At 54.0% G+C, this 15,714-nt stretch overlaps 6 protein-coding genes across 6 annotated transcripts; 5 read left to right on the top strand and 1 right to left on the bottom strand.

Moving 5' to 3' along the window:
* Positions 1 to 91: 91 nt before the first annotated feature.
* Positions 92 to 1,677, bottom strand: BKA58DRAFT_431574 (vitamin-D-receptor interacting mediator subunit 4-domain-containing protein). The gene is made up of 3 exons (XM_046173101.1): positions 1,156 to 1,677; positions 587 to 1,107; positions 92 to 525 (listed from the first exon to the last, which is right to left on the bottom strand). The coding sequence occupies exons 1-3, from the start codon at positions 1,301 to 1,303 to the stop codon at positions 301 to 303; spliced, it is 894 nt and encodes a 297-aa protein (XP_046021967.1). The 5' UTR covers positions 1,304 to 1,677; the 3' UTR covers positions 92 to 300.
* A 2-nt stretch (positions 1,678 to 1,679) lies between these two features.
* On the top strand, positions 1,680 to 3,529 carry BKA58DRAFT_391222 (neuronal calcium sensor 1). The gene is made up of 4 exons (XM_046170896.1): positions 1,680 to 2,009; positions 2,512 to 2,597; positions 2,649 to 2,944; positions 2,992 to 3,529. The coding sequence occupies exons 1-4, from the start codon at positions 1,999 to 2,001 to the stop codon at positions 3,169 to 3,171; spliced, it is 573 nt and encodes a 190-aa protein (XP_046021966.1). The 5' UTR covers positions 1,680 to 1,998; the 3' UTR covers positions 3,172 to 3,529.
* Position 3,530: 1 nt separating this feature from the next.
* On the top strand, positions 3,531 to 6,044 carry BKA58DRAFT_472172 (uncharacterized protein). The gene is made up of 3 exons (XM_046175267.1): positions 3,531 to 4,899; positions 4,953 to 5,726; positions 5,781 to 6,044. Exons 1-3 carry the CDS (start codon positions 3,807 to 3,809, stop codon positions 5,846 to 5,848), a joined length of 1,935 nt encoding a protein of 644 aa, XP_046021965.1. The 5' UTR covers positions 3,531 to 3,806; the 3' UTR covers positions 5,849 to 6,044.
* Positions 6,045 to 6,777: 733 nt separating this feature from the next.
* Positions 6,778 to 9,130, top strand: BKA58DRAFT_237186 (multidrug resistant protein). Its single transcript, XM_046166606.1, has one exon. It carries the CDS (start codon positions 7,031 to 7,033, stop codon positions 8,732 to 8,734), a length of 1,704 nt encoding a protein of 567 aa, XP_046021964.1. The 5' UTR covers positions 6,778 to 7,030; the 3' UTR covers positions 8,735 to 9,130.
* Positions 9,131 to 9,248: 118 nt separating this feature from the next.
* On the top strand, positions 9,249 to 12,081 carry BKA58DRAFT_391216 (uncharacterized protein). The gene is made up of 3 exons (XM_046170895.1): positions 9,249 to 9,430; positions 9,625 to 9,846; positions 9,895 to 12,081. Exons 1-3 carry the CDS (start codon positions 9,311 to 9,313, stop codon positions 11,731 to 11,733), a joined length of 2,181 nt encoding a protein of 726 aa, XP_046021963.1. The 5' UTR covers positions 9,249 to 9,310; the 3' UTR covers positions 11,734 to 12,081.
* A 217-nt stretch (positions 12,082 to 12,298) lies between these two features.
* Positions 12,299 to 14,902, top strand: BKA58DRAFT_322784 (VID27 cytoplasmic protein-domain-containing protein; the record flags this gene model as incomplete). The annotated part of the gene is made up of 4 exons (XM_046167876.1): positions 12,299 to 12,317; positions 12,408 to 12,523; positions 12,573 to 14,030; positions 14,078 to 14,902. 4 exons carry the CDS (start codon positions 12,299 to 12,301, stop codon positions 14,900 to 14,902), a joined length of 2,418 nt encoding a protein of 805 aa, XP_046021962.1.
* Positions 14,903 to 15,714: the final 812 nt, after the last annotated feature.

Here is a 15,714-nt window from a genome sequence, read left to right as displayed (position 1 = left end):
TCGCGAGATCCGCCATTGCATAAGGTTGGGAGCATGCGAACTCGCTCTGCACATCCATTGGAGATTCAGTCTCGCATTTAGTAGAATACTGCACCAGGTTCACATTTTCTATGATTTTGCAATGAAGTCATCTCTAGGATTCGATCACGCAAGTGCAGCTACAACATCATGCGCTACATAGTACCACATAACATGGCAAGTCATCGTAGTTTTGAGGAACAAAAGACCTTGGCATTGAATGAACCAAGCTGATCTACCTATGTTCGAGGTGGACATATCAAACTTTCCTGATGACCACGATCAATCATCATCGTCAAGACCCTCAAAGACTCCGATTGCCTTTGGACGGTACGTGGTTGGAGGTGGGGCCTGTTCTTGAGCTGGTCTGCTCGGAGACTGTGCAGCCATGTCTTGTGCAGACGCGTCTTGTGCAACCGTCTCATTCTGCTCCTGTTCTTGCAACGCCTTCTCCCTGGCCACCTCCAAATGTGCAGGTATATTGAACTCGTCTAAGTTTTTGCCCTTCTACACAAAGAGACAGGGGTCAGTATGTGTCTCGTATGAATCTTGGATGTGCCAAACATACCTCTCGCCAATACTGGAGACTGAACAGAGCGCCCGCGCGGATCTTCTCGTTGCTGGGCCACGGGTACCATGGCAGGTTGCTAGCCTTGAGCTTCTTCAACCATTCCTCTTCCTCTGGGGTGATCTCGAGCTTGGCGCCAGCAGCATCTTCGCCTTCCTTCTGTCCTTGCGCAGCTTCACTCGCTGGCTCTATTGTCTCGGGTGCGAGAGCAGGTGTATTCAGGCCATTGGTAGGAGCGCCGCTTGAGGCGACTTCATCGTCATCTTTCTCTTTGTCTGCAGCAGGCACGGGTTCACGGTACGTTGGTGGGACGGTGTGTCGGGAAATGTTTGTCGCGTATTGTAGAAGCTCGTCGAATGGGACGGCGCGTGAATCTTCGGGGAACGTGGTTACGGGCGTGTCAAAGAGCTCATGGCGCAGTTCTGCTAGCTTTTTGACGGACGTCTTGAGCTGGTCTTCGAGCGCATCGGCTTCTGCGCGGAGGTTTTGGATGCGAATGTGATTTGCCTGGTGTTTGGCGACTGTAGTGCGTCAGTCGTCAATGTCAGCAGACGTGGGTGTTCGCGTACGTTGGTCCAGGCCTTCACTGAGCTCGTCGTCAGCAGCTAGCAGATCGACGGCAGCTTGCGTGGCCGGGTTGTAGGCCGCGATTGAGTCGACCAGCGTAGTCAAGGCCTTTTCGACGCGTTCAAATTGTTCGTTCAGGACGTCTTCCATGGCTGCTTGGTGGGGACCAGCTGTGCAGTCGAAAGAGGGAACAGCGCAGGGTCAGCGAACGTGGATCGGGTGGAGCACGCGCATACACGTGACATGAAGAGGCATGCGCGATTACATACGCGGTGGCAGATGGGGTCGTAGGGCTGGACGTGTATGCAGGTTGCGCGCCAGACGGGCGGAGCTGAGTGGCCAGCGACTGCAGTTCGGCATTCACAATACAGTCGTGAAACCGGGCCTTGAAGCGCGAATCACCCACGGGCGCTTTTGCTAGACTCGCGGGGTTGCCCGCCCAAGATGCATGCGAAAGCGGGACATGACGAAGCGGCCAGGGCTGCCAGGGCCCTCTCGGCGTGGCCGCTATTTGCGTCGACGGGCTGGAAGCCGAGCTGTCACGACGACCAGCCTGCAGCATATATCCTCCGCTCCCTTACCTCTGTCTGTCTACACCATAGTCTTAGTCTCGCACCTGTCGCCCAGCATATCCGCTTTCCAAGTTTCTTCCAGCGTGCTGCGCCTCCGTCACCCAGAAGAGCACCCCGCCGTCGATTGGCCCGCCACTTACAACCAGCTACCACTCTGATTGCTGCTCCGCCTTCCAACGCCTACCAATTCTCCCGACTGCCTGGCCTTCTTCCCTACATACCCCGGTGCACCCCTAAATCCTCCACGCACGATATTCCGCACATCTAGCAGCCATGGGTAAATCGTAAGTTCTCTTTCCTTGCTGCTTTGTAATGCGGGGCCGTCGCGCCTACCACCCCGTCGTTTGGACATTCCTGCCCTTCACCTCGGACACGCGCGTCGTCGAGCGAAGGCCACACGTTGGATCGGAACTCGTCATGGACCCTTCACTCAGGCGCAAATACCGCCCGCTCGCTCCCGCGCTCGATCGCCCACGGCACAAGCATGTTGCAAGAGCTCTACATCCACGACCCCAAGAAGCCCGCGCATCCAGCTCCGCTGCCTCACATCCCGTCACAGGCGCACGGAATCCCGCTGCTGGAGCACCACCACCCGCCTCTGCGGTTCGCGCGCCGCCATCACAGCGACGTACCCCGTCATGACGAGTCCGGCTATGCGCACTACAAGGATATGCGGGAAATCGCCTTGGCGAATGCCATACGCGAGTTGGAAGACGAAATGGGGTCGCGCTGCGGAATCAAGTGCTTGGACTTGCAGAACCAACAGCTGATTGTATATCGCTATAGCCAGAGTAAACTATCACAGCAAGAGCTGGCCGACCTCCAGAAAGCGACACACTTCGACAAGAAAGAGCTACAGCAATGGTACAAAGGTGCGCACGCAGTGGGGGCAACTGGATCGGACTGTGACTGAGTACATACAGGCTTCTTGAAGGACTGTCCCTCGGGCATGCTCACCAAGGAGGAGTTCCAAAAGATCTATAAGCAGTTCTTTCCGTTCGGGGATCCGTCGTCATTTGCAGATTATGTCTTCAACGTCTTCGATGCAGACAAGTCCGGCACAATCGACTTCAAGGAGTTCATCTGCGCATTGAGCGTCACGAGTCGCGGCAAGATGGAGGACAAGCTAGACTGGGCGTTCCAGCTGTACGATATTGATGGAGACGGCAAGATCAGCTACGAAGAGATGCTGGCAATCGTAGAAGCCATCTACAAAATGGTACATAGTCACGCCCTAGAAAGCGCCTTCATCGCTGACATATGCAGGTCGGCTCCATGGTTAAGCTCCCGGAAGACGAAGACACCCCCGAGAAGCGCGTTAAGAAGATCTTCCGCATGATGGACAAGGACGAGAACGGCAGCTTAGACATGGCTGAGTTCAAGGAGGGCTCGAAGCGCGACGAGACTATTGTTTCCGCCTTGTCTCTGTACGATGGTCTTGTGTGAGGAAGAGGGTCGATACCCAGTGTCATTTTCTATGCTTGTTTCGTTATAGTCGGTATCACAGCGCATTTGTGGGATTGGCATACCATTATTCCCTTGCTGTTAGGGTGGATGACCTCGCCTTGGCGTACCGGACATCATGAATGATGTATACAAAGTGCGCGTTTCGTTTCCGCAGTCGAGAATGCAACATCAATTTCAAATTTCCTTGCTTGCCCATATTGGTCTGACTGTAAGCCTCACCCATAGAAGCCTATTTTTGGGTTTGGTTAGTACGAATTTGTAAATAAGCGTCTGCATGGCATGTCGGGTCTGTGTTCTGACGTGACGCAACCTTGCGGGACGCTTTCTTAGGCGGCCTCCAGGGAGCTATGGACAGGTAGCTTGAGAACAACACATTGCTAGTACCGTGCCGCCTTGCTGTCGTACCGTCGTCGGCCACACGCTATGGACAAATTACCTGTCTAAATACACGCCATCATTCTCTCATCCACTATCGACTTTTGGCGACGTTTGCGCTGCGACGCTACGTTTCGGCATTCCGCCCAGCATCTCAAGCTGACGCCGGCCCGTGGGCTCCACCACGTATTAAAGCCACTTTCACGCGCCTCGTTTATATAGGCAGACACACATACACAATGCCGCGATCCGCGATATCAACATGCAGCGCAGCACTGGCAGCCTTGCTAGCCATTGCCTCCCCAGCGTCGGCCTTTTACTTCCCAGGCACCGCGCCAACTTCGTATAAGACCGGAGACGCCGTTCCGTTATACGTTAATCGCCTGACACCCGCCGATTCGCAGAATGACCCCAAGCTACGATCCGTCTTCTCCTTCGACTACTACCACCCGCCGTTCCACTTTTGTCGCCCAAAAGATGGCCCTAAAGAAATTCGGGAGAGCTTGGGAAGCATACTGTTTGGCGACCGGATACAGACGAGTCCATTCGAGCTGAAGATGGGCGTAAACGAGACGTGTAAACTGCTCTGTGAGGCGCCGTATCCGGGCAAAGACGCGGCGTTTGTAAACAGCAGGATATACCAGGGCTACGACCTCAACTGGCTGATAGATGGGCTGCCTGCAGCACAATCACTTAGGGAGCCGGGCTCAGACCAGACCTTCTATCAACCAGGCTTTGCGCTGGGTCTTGTAGACGAGGACCAGCCTATGCTCAACAACCACTACGACATTGTCATTGACTACCACGAAGCATCGCCGGGTAACTTCCGTGTCGTTGGTGTGCTGGTAGATCCATACTCGGTGGCAGAATCGAAGAGGCAGGGCGACGATGGGGCGACGTGCAATGGACAGACACCGGTCATTCTGAAAGAGGGCGAGGGGGATGACAACCTGGTCGTCTTCACCTACGGTGTTTACTGGCGACCGAGTCCGACCCCGTTTGCGACCCGATGGGACAAGTACCTACACGTATATGATCCCAAGATCCACTGGTTCTCTCTTATCAACTCGGCCGTCATCGTCGTCTTCCTCGTCATAATGGTCAGCACCATCCTTGTGCGCACTCTCAAGAAGGATATCGCGCGCTACAACCGTCTGGACCAGTTTGCGCTCGAGGACTTTGGAGAGAGCGGCGACGGTGATGATACTGCGGATGACTCTGGCTGGAAACTGGTACACGGCGATGTATTCAGGCCACCAAAGAACCCACTGCTTTTGTCGGTCTTGGTTGGCAACGGAGCTCAGCTCTTTGCCATGACAGCGTTGACAATAGGTAAGTTGCCTGATCACATCAGCATGTCGATTCACTGCTAACAAGGACTGCAGTATTCGCGCTTCTCGGCTTCCTCTCTCCCAGCAACCGCGGCGCTCTCGGAACCGTCATCATCATCTTCTACACGCTCTTCGGGTTCTTCGGTGGCTACACCGCAGCACGTACCTACAAGTTTTTCCACGGCGAGTCCTGGAAACTGTGCTTCTTCTATACCCCCGTTGCTCTACCTGCGATCGTCTTTGGCGTCTTCTTCCTCATGAACCTGTTCGTCTGGGGTCGCGGCGCATCCGGTGCTGTGCCCTTCACCACCATGCTTGTAGTCGTCATCATCTGGTTCGTCATCTCCGTCCCGCTGAGCGTGGCTGGTTCCTGGATTGGATTCAAGCAAGCCGCCATTGAGCCGCCCGTACGCACAAACCAGATCCCACGCCAGATTCCACCTGTGGGAGGCTACCTGCGACCTCTTCCTTCCATGGCCTTGGCCGGTGTACTTCCCTTTGGCGCCATCTTTGTCGAACTCTACTTCATCATGAACTCGATCTGGTTTTCAAAAGTCTACTACATGTTTGGTTTCCTGTTCATTTGCTTTGGGCTCATGATCATCACCTCGGCGGCGGTCACAGTACTCATGATTTACTTTTTGCTTTGCGCGGAGAACTACCACTGGCAATGGAGGTCTTTCTTCACTGCTGGTGCAAGTGCGGCGTACGTGTTTGCTAGTTGCTTACTGTACTGGATCAAGGATGTGAGCTGGACTAGCTGGACAAGTGGCGTGGTCTACCTAGGATACTCGGCATTGCTGAGTTCGCTGGTATTCATTCTCACTGGTGAGTTGCAAAACAGTCTCCTGTTCGTAAACTATGTGCTGACGATACGAATAGGTACCATCGGCTTCTTCGCTAGCTGGCTATTCACCCTCAAGATCTACAGGTCGATCAAGGTGGACTGAGCGTAAGATAGTAGTGGGGAACTGCCATCATGCTTTTATTTCCTTGAATCTCGACCCGTCAAGTAGCGAGCGATCATTACCAATATAGACATACAAACAAGGCATTCTTTACGCGGAGAGACTACCCGTGTATATATCTTAGATTAATCAGCTACATATGAGCGTAAATCTAGACTCAGTGCTACGATCAAGCGAATGAATGCGCATGCTATGACCGATATTGGGAAACTGTCGCATCCCATGAAACCCACTAATTTGATAAAGAGGTACTCACTCATTTGTCGTTAGCCTATCCCTCTGCCAGCCTTATCATTCCCAGCTGTCTTGATGCCCGACCAATCTGATAGACTTTCCAATTCTGTTCTCTTTATCCCTAGTATATTTGCAGAATCCTCTTCTTCCTCTTTCCATGTTTATGATTGCCTACTCTTTCTCCCATTTTCCACGATGACGTCAGCGCCTCACCTCCCTCCGATAAGAACACACACCCACAATCCTCCGACGCGTGTCCAGCGTCTACAACAGTAGCAAAACAACGGGAACCTGCCGCCCTACATCCTACACGCCCATGCACGTTCCAAAAGACTGAGACCTATTCACTCGTTTTAACGTATCCAGTGTTATTTCCATCCGGACATCTCTCGGATTTCGAGCATGTGCATGGACTTGCAGCCATCAGCACGGCGCGTTACTGCAACAGGGTTAGTGTGCGGGCGCTATTCAGACCCTTCCCGTCGAACTATTCCAGAGCCCCGTTGAAACCCAAGACCCGAGAGTTTTCCGGGTGCGGTTGTCATGAGTGATGAGACTTTTTTGCAGAGGTCTGTTAGTCGTACGAAGTGTTGGAAGGGGTCTATCAGGGAGTCTTCTGCGAGGACGTGCGTGGGTATATATATAGGGGTGCCGGCACCTTACTTGGGGATGTTGATGATCAGCTTTTCGGATTGCATCACTGTTGCGATACACCCTTGGTGTTTAATTTCTTGATTATCAGGCCACCAGGCTTTCGAATGCAAAGAATCAGTCTTACGAAAGTCGTTGATCTTTTACTCTTCTTGGTTTGATTGACAGACTCCTTGTATATCAAGCTCTTTTGCGCTACCTACGACCACCTACTGGACATCTTCGTCACTCCGATTTTCGACTTCATACTCCAGACCTCGAGGTCTGACCGAAGCAACCATGGCGACAGAAGGCATACAGTTCCCCATGACGCGGGACTTTGCCAGCCCGTCTAACGACCCAACACCCGCCGGCCGTCCCTCATCATCATCATCAGATACCACGACGCTCGATGCCGAAAAGCCTGCTCCTCTCCACCGCGCGCCAACAGCCGAAGACATAGTCAACCTACCTACCCGCACCCTATCCAACGATGCCAACCTCGAGGAATACACACAAGAAACCATCTCAGGACAGATGATGCGCGAAGTTCGGTCCAACGCAGGCAAGGTCGAGAAGTACGACTTGGTCACTTTCACCATTGACGACAAGGAGAACCCAAAGAATTGGAGCAAGGCGTACAAGTGGTGGTGTACCATGTGTGTCGCAGCAACGTGCTTTGTCGTTGCGTTCAACTCGGCGGTTATCACAGCGGATCTGGAGGGTGTGAGTGCGGAGTTTGGAGTCAGCGAGGAGGTGGCACTGCTGACTATCACGCTTTTCGTTGTTGGATTCGGCGTGGGACCCATGGCATTTGCACCCGCGTCTGAGATCTGGGGGAGGAGACCGGTTTATGGCGTCACGCTTGCTTTGGCTGTCATCTTCACTATCCCTGGAGCTGTCGCGCAGAACATCGGAACGTTACTGGTAACACGCTTCATTGCTGGTGTGGCGTTCTCAGCACCCATGACGCTTGTCGGTGGAACATTGGCGGATATGTGGAGATCGGAGGAGAGAGGTGTTCCTATGGCCGCTTTCAGTGCGGCGCCGTTCATCGGCCCTGGTGTTGGACCTTTGGTTGGCGGTTACCTCAGTCAAGCCGGTGGCTGGCGCTGGCTGTACTGGATTCAACTCATTCTCAGCTTTGTCGTCTGGATCCTCATCACTTTTACCGTACCGGAGACTTACGCGCCCAAGATTTTGGCCAGGAGAGCGAAGAAGATGCGCAAAGAGACTGGCGATGACAAGTTTGTCACGGAACAGGATCTGGATATGCGACCATTCAGCCAGCGCCTTCAGCTCTTCCTCCTTCGACCCTTCCAGCTGCTCTTCCGTGAGCTCATCGTCTTCCTGATCACACTCTACATGTCGGTTCTGTACGGACTTCTGTACATGTTCTTCGTCGCATACCCGATTGTCTACCAGAAGGGCAAGGGCTGGAGCGCGGGACCAACAGGTCTCATGTTCATCCCGCTCATCTGCGGTGTGCTGCTCTCTGCTGCCTGCGCACCGCTCGTCAACAAACACTATATGAAGCTGGTCGAGAAGCACAATGGTCACCCGCCAGCGGAAGCGCGTCTGATCCCCATGATGTGTTCATGCTGGTTCATCCCCGTTGGCGTTTTCATCTTCGCATGGACAAGTCAGCCCGAGACCCACTGGGCAGGTCCGGCATTCGGAGGTGGCTCTGTGGGCTTCGGCTTCATCTTCCTGTACAACTCGGCCAACAACTATCTCGTCGATTCGTATCAACACCAGGCTGCGTCAGCGCTGGCGGCGAAGACATTCCTGCGCAGCTTCTGGGGAGCGGCTGTTGTGTTGTTCACTAACCAGATGTACGAGCGTCTGGGCGATCAGTGGGCCAGTTCAGTCATCGCTTTCATCGGGCTGGCCTGCTGCGCGATTCCTTTCTTCTTCTACTTTTACGGTGCCAAGATTCGCGAGCGTTCTCACTACGCCTACAGTGAGGAGGACAAGAACAAGGAGGAGAAGCTGGGAGCTTAGTCAGGAGAATGATAATCTGATCATTTTTTTGTTTCGTGGACCTATGGTCAAGCTTTCTTCGACTTTTCTTGTTATGCTGCGTTGTGGGCGTTTGGAGAGCTTGGTGTTCCACCGGGGAAAGACCGTTGGAGGGGTCTTGGGATCGAAGGGCTTCTTTCAGCATCCATAGCGTATGTCAGTTGTTCATAATCATTATCAACTTCCAACTTCCAATCTGTACCCAAGTCCTGTTGCGTGCAATCCTGTCAGTGTTTAGACAGCTAACTGTGAGTGAGCGAGTTGATTCATGGCGACATGAAGGCAAGAGCTCTCAACGGTGATGTCATGGCATGATCGTAGGCCCCTGGCCGGATTGACGAGAAGTGGATGCGATGGACAGACGAAATTATTTCCACCGTTGGCCGGGAATGTCAAGCTTCCTAGTCGCGTGACTAGCCGGGGTCAGCAGAGGGCGATCGGCATCCTTGCCCAGGAGTGGGGCTCCAGCGAGCGGAAAGGCCGACCGAAGTCGACACTCCACCAGCGCGACTATCCGGCCCAGACAGACCTTTGACGACTTTCCCCCGAGCTTCGACCATGGACGAGCTTAAGGACCAGCACAACTCCAACGCGCCAAATGGATTTATGCAGGACACGCCGCCAAGAGCCGATGTCGATGAGATCCTGAGACGGAAGCGGAAGGCGCGAGAGTACAAGGTACGCCGTTGAGATGATGCGCTATCGATGCAGCGATGGAAAAGAGCAGGCTATCGGGGTCGAGGGGCATTAGTATGGGCACGCTGGAAGAGAAGCCTCTCTGCATTGCCGAATTGGGCTACAGGACCCGGCGCATCCATCACGGCAGGAGCTACTGCCCCACGAACATGCGCTGACGCTCTACTTCCCTACAGGCCTGCTATCCGTGTCGACAGCGCAAGGTCAAGTGCGACCAGAACGTGCCCTGCAAGACATGCGTCGTCCGCGAACACCCCGAACTATGTACCTACCACCCGCCCAGCGAGTCGCACCCGCCCGCGAAACGAATCAACCTCGGACTTGGCCAGAACAACGGCCATGACTTCTCCAACGGCCTGGTCCACATACATGGCGGCACGGTCACGCTGCCTCGAGAGGTGCGCAAACACATGATAGGAGGAATCGCTCTATACTGACCGTAGCAGGACTGGGAACGCATCTGCGGGAAGCTGCAACAAGCTGAGAAGTCGCTCAGTGACTTGAAGAATGCTGTCGGCAGCGTTGCAGAGATACCACCACCCATGAATGGCTTCTCTCCTGCTGATGGATCTGGAAACACTCCTTTGGCCGCAGCAGCGCCCATGGACGGCGAGCAGAGCCACGTCAGAACCCAAGGAATACACACGCGCAACGACATCACCGGCCAAACGATACACATCGGGCCCAGCTCAGTACCAGCACTCGTCATGGCATTAGGGAGAGGAGATACACAATGGGCGCCGGGTGTGCAGGATCTCTTGGGCAAGAAGAGCATGCTGCCGATATTTGGCCTGGACAACGAAAGCGCTACATACCCCTTCGTCGATCTTTGGGGGCTACCACACGGATCGATAGCGCGCGCCCATGAGCTTGCCAACGCATTGCCGAGCGACTCTGAATGCCTGAGTTTTTTCCGCAGCTATCGCGAAACCGCGCACGCCGTATACCCCGCCGTTGCCGACATCGAGGCCATCGAATCTGATCTTCTACTCTTCCTGATAAACCGCGCAAGCTCACAGGGTACCAACGGCATCACAGACCAGCAAATATATGGCAAAGATTTTCATTGGATAGGCATGGTCTTTGCCATACTAGCTTCAGGATGTCAATGCTCGAGCCTGTCACGAAAAGAGAGGGAGTTGACATCCCAGGTCTACGTCTGCTGCAGCTTCGAATGCCTCCGTTTCACCAATTTTCTATCGCACGCCACCATCGAGAACATACAGACACTTCTTATCCTTGGAAATGTCATATCAAACAACATGAACGCCGGAGTTGCTTGGAGTCTGATGGGATTAACAGTCCGCCTCTCGCAGACGCTAGGGCTACACCGACAGTGTCCTCCGTCAACGCCAGTGCAGCAAAGGGTTATCCGGAGTAAGACATGGTGGGCGCTTCTTTGGCAGGACTCGCTGCTGTCTGTCTCCTATGACAGAGCGTCGTCGACCACTACTATTGACCATACTGTACCCATGAGCCAGCACACAGCGCCGGGGACGAGAACATATGTCGAGAGTATGTACCGACTGTGCAAAGTGGGTCTTGACATCGTCCGTGAGCGCCAACGGCCACAGAACTCGCATGATGCCCTGATACGAATAACTGAACACCGCAACGAACTCCAGGAGATTATGATAGATGCTGCAGACTATCTCAAAGACTCGAGAAGATGTAGGTCCATGCGCGATCAGCTCGAGCATTGGGCGCTATATCTGCACATATCGTACGTCACGTCTGAGCTCTGTCGACCAGCCATCAGCCCCGCCACCGTCAATCTCGATCTTTCCAAGACGCTGCGCAAGACATGCATCGACAGCCTCACCAACACGGTCGAAGCATTCCTCGGTCTGCAAAATATGACACCGTTTGCTACCCGTTCCTGGTCCGCTGTGCATCGCTCCCTGAGCTCTGCCTTACTGCTGGGTATCCTTGGCGAACACAACCGCAACGAACGGGCGCGCAGTCTGTTGCAGAACGTAATTCAAGTCCTCACAGATGTCACAAAAGATGTTGATCCTGCCGAGCTCGCCACGCCCATCACGCGATCCGTCTCAGCACTCGAGCGGCTGCTGAGAATTACCACGACGCACAACCGCAAGGCAAGTGAAGCAGGCTCACAGGCGTCCCCCACGATGCACGTCTTCACTGCACAGGATATCAACAATGCCCTCAATGGCGATGCTGAGAATATGTTCTCGCAGTCGCCACTGCTCGGTTTGGATCTCGACTCCTCACCGTATGCGCTTATGGAGAGCATCGTGTGGGGTGCGCAGAAATCACCATGAGAAGACGAGGAGTGTAGAGATTAGTCGAAAAGTGAAACAAAAGTCATGATACCCAGATGTGAGAGCGACATGTAGCGCTGTCGAATAAAAAAGTCGAAGCAACAAACAGGTTGCCATCATTGCTTGGACACCGAGCAGTTTGGCTGCCTTCCAACCTGGTGCATAATTGCGCAGAAAGAGAGAATCTAATGCCGTCAGAAGGGGAGAGGCGATTTCAGTAAGCCATAGGCATGTGAGAACAAGTTTCGTATCGCGAGTGATAGTTTGGACTGCAGTCTAGTGGCCACTAGTTAATAAGTTCGAACCGAATGACTTGAATGCAATGCCCGGAGAGGTGCCCTACTCGTACCCACATTGCCCGCGTCGAGTGAAAGCTTGCTGTCAGCCTTACCCATGACGTCGCTAAGCGAGGCGGCTGCGAGTGTTTGCCTAGACCCTGCATCATCATCATATCCCGTGCAAACGACCCTAGCCGTCACCTAGATGGACTTGAGCGAGCGCCTTTCCTCTGAGCTTAAATGAAGGCTTAGCTCTTGAGTTGCCCCGCCACTCAGCAGTCGCCGCCATGTTCATGCTCCGGAACCGTAAGTCGAGCTTTGTTTGCCATGTTTCTCCTTCCCGATCCGCTGCCCCTCCCCCTCCGTTGCTGCGACGACACTAACCCGTACCACCAGTCAGTAAATTTGTCTTTGGCGACAGCTCCAAGGAAACCATCGTCGAAATCGCCCAGGGCCAGCTTTACCTCGTCCGACCTCGCTCTGTGAAAGGATACTCGGAGCTTATATTCAAGGTACGCAAGCCCGTGATCCTGGACTGCATGTGCATTAACAGCCTAGTAGGACGCTGCAGCTACCATCCGCCGCACCGGCCAGGAGTTCCAGTACCAACTTGTCATCCAGCGCGCATACGAAGAAGGCGAGGAAGACTTGCTAGCCGAAGAGAACGAGGACGCGGCACTTGACGCGCTCGCCGGCGACAAGGACGAAAAGACATTCCTGCTCGACGAAGACCTCCAGTTCCGCGACGACGTACGCTCCACCGGCGAGAAGATCTTTGCGTGGCGCGACCTCAGCGGCGACGTCGACGACCTCTGGGAGTTTGTCTGCGACCCGTCAGTCAAGCCCGAGACCGCTTCTTTGTTTGAGCGCGTGGCCCTGCAGTGCCAGTACGAGAGAAAGTTTAGGAGAAGCCACGAGCACGCAACCGAGGACGACCTCGCTGCCCTAGCCTACTACGAGGAGCCTATCCCCGACGCGAGCCCCATCGCTAGCCCGACTCTCTCGAACGCCCGCGTCCTGCCCGTCGAACCCCCCACTACCGAAGAGCTCTTCCCGAACACTACAAAGGAAAAGATGGCGAAGAAGGTTGCAGGCAAGGGCACTGTTCCGGAGCAGGAGGATGCTACGGCCGCGCCGCCCTCTGCCGCCCAGCCCCAGGCTCTTGAGACCTTGGTCGAAGGAGACGCCGAGCTTCATCTTTTCGATTTCCCCTCTGGCACCTTCATGAAGCAAGATGACAAAGTCAATGTCACAGTCACCGAGATTGGCGACTGGAACTACTGGCTGCATATTGCTGGAGAAGAGCGCGAGTGGTTGGGACAGCCCATCGTCGAAGACATCAACCCCGTCTTCAACTATGAGTACAAGTCCTTTATCTTCAACCACTACCTAGACGACGGTTCGGCATACTCATGGCTGTTGAAGTTCAAGGATCAGGACGAGCTCGAGAACATTCAACAAGGTGTGATGCAAGCACTCTGGGAGCACTTGAACAAGGTCAAATGGGGCAAGGCAAAGGACACGGATCGGGAGTATGTCCTAGAGGCGTTCCAGGACTTGACTATGGAAGATGCGCCAGACGAGGAGCCAGAAGAGGAAGAAGACGAGGACGAGGAAGAATATGAGAGCACCAATGAGCAGCGGAGCGAACACTACGACTCGGATGAGTCTGAGGATGACGTCGAGACTGGTCCCACGGATGGAGATCAAAACTCGCAGTTGGCGGTCGGCTACAAGCACGACAGGTCGTTCGTTGTGCGTGGAAACAAGATCGGCGTCTTCAAGCACACCCCGGAGAACCAGCTGCAGTTCTCCACGACCATTTCCAACATCAAGACACCGGGAGGCAAGGCTTTCAATCCGAACAAGGTCATGTTGCACCAGCAGGATCGCGACATGATCCTCCAGAACCTGGATAACCCGAACAACCTTTACCGAATGGATCTTGAGACTGGTACCGTTGTGGATGAGTGGAAGGTGCACGACGACATTCCCGTCAAGGTCTTTGCGCCAGAGAACGTATGTATACACCCGCTCACATCCGATCGCAAGCTAACGTTTTGTAGAAATTTGCTCAAATGAGCGGCGAGCAGACCTTCCTGGGTCTCTCTGATAACGCACTCTACCGCGTCGATCCTCGTCTAGCTGGCAACAAGCTTGTCGACGACCAGCTCAAGCAGTACGCTACCAAGAACGCCTTCTCTGCCGCCGCGACCACCGAAAAGGGACATATTGCTGTTGCGTCCGAGAAGGGAGACATCCGTCTGTTTGACAGACTCGGCATCAATGCAAAGACTCTCATTCCCGCGCTCGGTGACCCTATCATCGGTATGGACGTCTCAGCCGATGGTCGCTGGGTGCTCGCCACCACCCGAACCTACCTCCTCCTCATCGACGCTCTCCAGAAGGGTGGCAAGAACGATGGCAAGCTTGGGTTCGAGAAGTCCTTCGCCAAAGACGACAAGCCCCAACCACGCCGTCTTGCCCTCACACCTGCCCACGTCGCCCAATTCCAGCACGAGACCAAAGCACCCATCTCTTTCACAACCGCGCGCTTCAATACAGGCCTCGACGACAAGGAAACCACCATCATCAGTGCCACTGGTCCCTTCATCGTTACTTGGAGCCTTAAGAAGGTGCTGGCTAACCGCAAGGACCCGTACAATATCAAGCGCTACTCCGAGGAAGTCAAGGCCGATAATTTCAAATTCGGATCAGACAAGAACCTTATTGTTGCGCTACCAAATGAAGTCGACATGGTAGCTAAGAGGGCGTTGCAGCGACCGACACGTGAGAGTATCGCGATGCCGAGTCGCGTTGGTGCTGGCAGGAGGAGCGGCGTACGCGGAAGCTATCTCGGTAGGAACGAGATTGTGAATAGCCCGTACTAGGCTGTGCAGCTGTTATACTTCGGTAAATTTCCTAAACGTATAGGTGTGGTTTGGTGATGATCACGATCATCGCCATGGGTCGGCGTTGTGTAATCTTCTTCGAGCTACGGATGCCATTACGACGAAATGCGAGTAGCTAGTTACTATATGATTCCCCTTTTAGATCGAGACTGCAAATGTAACCCTTTCCATAGCAACTGTACTGCAATCAACACCTTCGGGATAGTTGTCGTTTTGGTTTACGATGGGAAGTACTGGGTGCTTTTGTACGAGGAGGGCAGGAGGATACATGACACTTTCAGTTCTCCAAGGAACTGGCAACAACTACCCTGGCGACGAAGTCGGGATTTGCAGCCACCTAGTCTCTCAAATGACTCATGCGGAAGACGACAAAGCGGCGAATGCTCCCCCGTTGCGGTCTTCATCTGCTAGCCGGACGCCGATAACGATACGACAGCGAAGGAAAGAAGAGCAGGGCGAGATCATCCGAGCGTACGGCACTCATGCCAGCATGCCTTTATACGATTCGAGAGGACTGTACAAGTGCAGTAAGTGCGAGAACCGCTACTACGACCTCTACCTCTTAGCTTCCCACGAGTCTGGATGCAAAGGCGAAAAGACTCAAAAAAACGCACGATTCGACGGCGTTGATCGGGTCGAATACCAACCTCAGCCAACGACTGGCGAAGCGAGAGGCGTGCTCGCAGTAGCAAGGTCTTCCAGTGCCGTACCCCAGGCTTGAAAAGTGAGAGGGGAGCACCTGACGGATGGCATACCGATCTTTGCCAGGAACGACTTCAACACATTTGTTG

The sequence above is a fragment of the Alternaria rosae genome (genome assembly GCF_020736505.1).
Source record: "Alternaria rosae strain MPI-PUGE-AT-0040 chromosome Unknown BKA58scaffold_9, whole genome shotgun sequence".
Lineage (NCBI taxonomy): Eukaryota > Fungi > Ascomycota > Dothideomycetes > Pleosporales > Pleosporaceae > Alternaria > Alternaria rosae.
The sequence above is the reverse complement of the archived record's forward strand: the minus strand, read 5'-3'. Positions and strand labels throughout refer to the sequence as shown.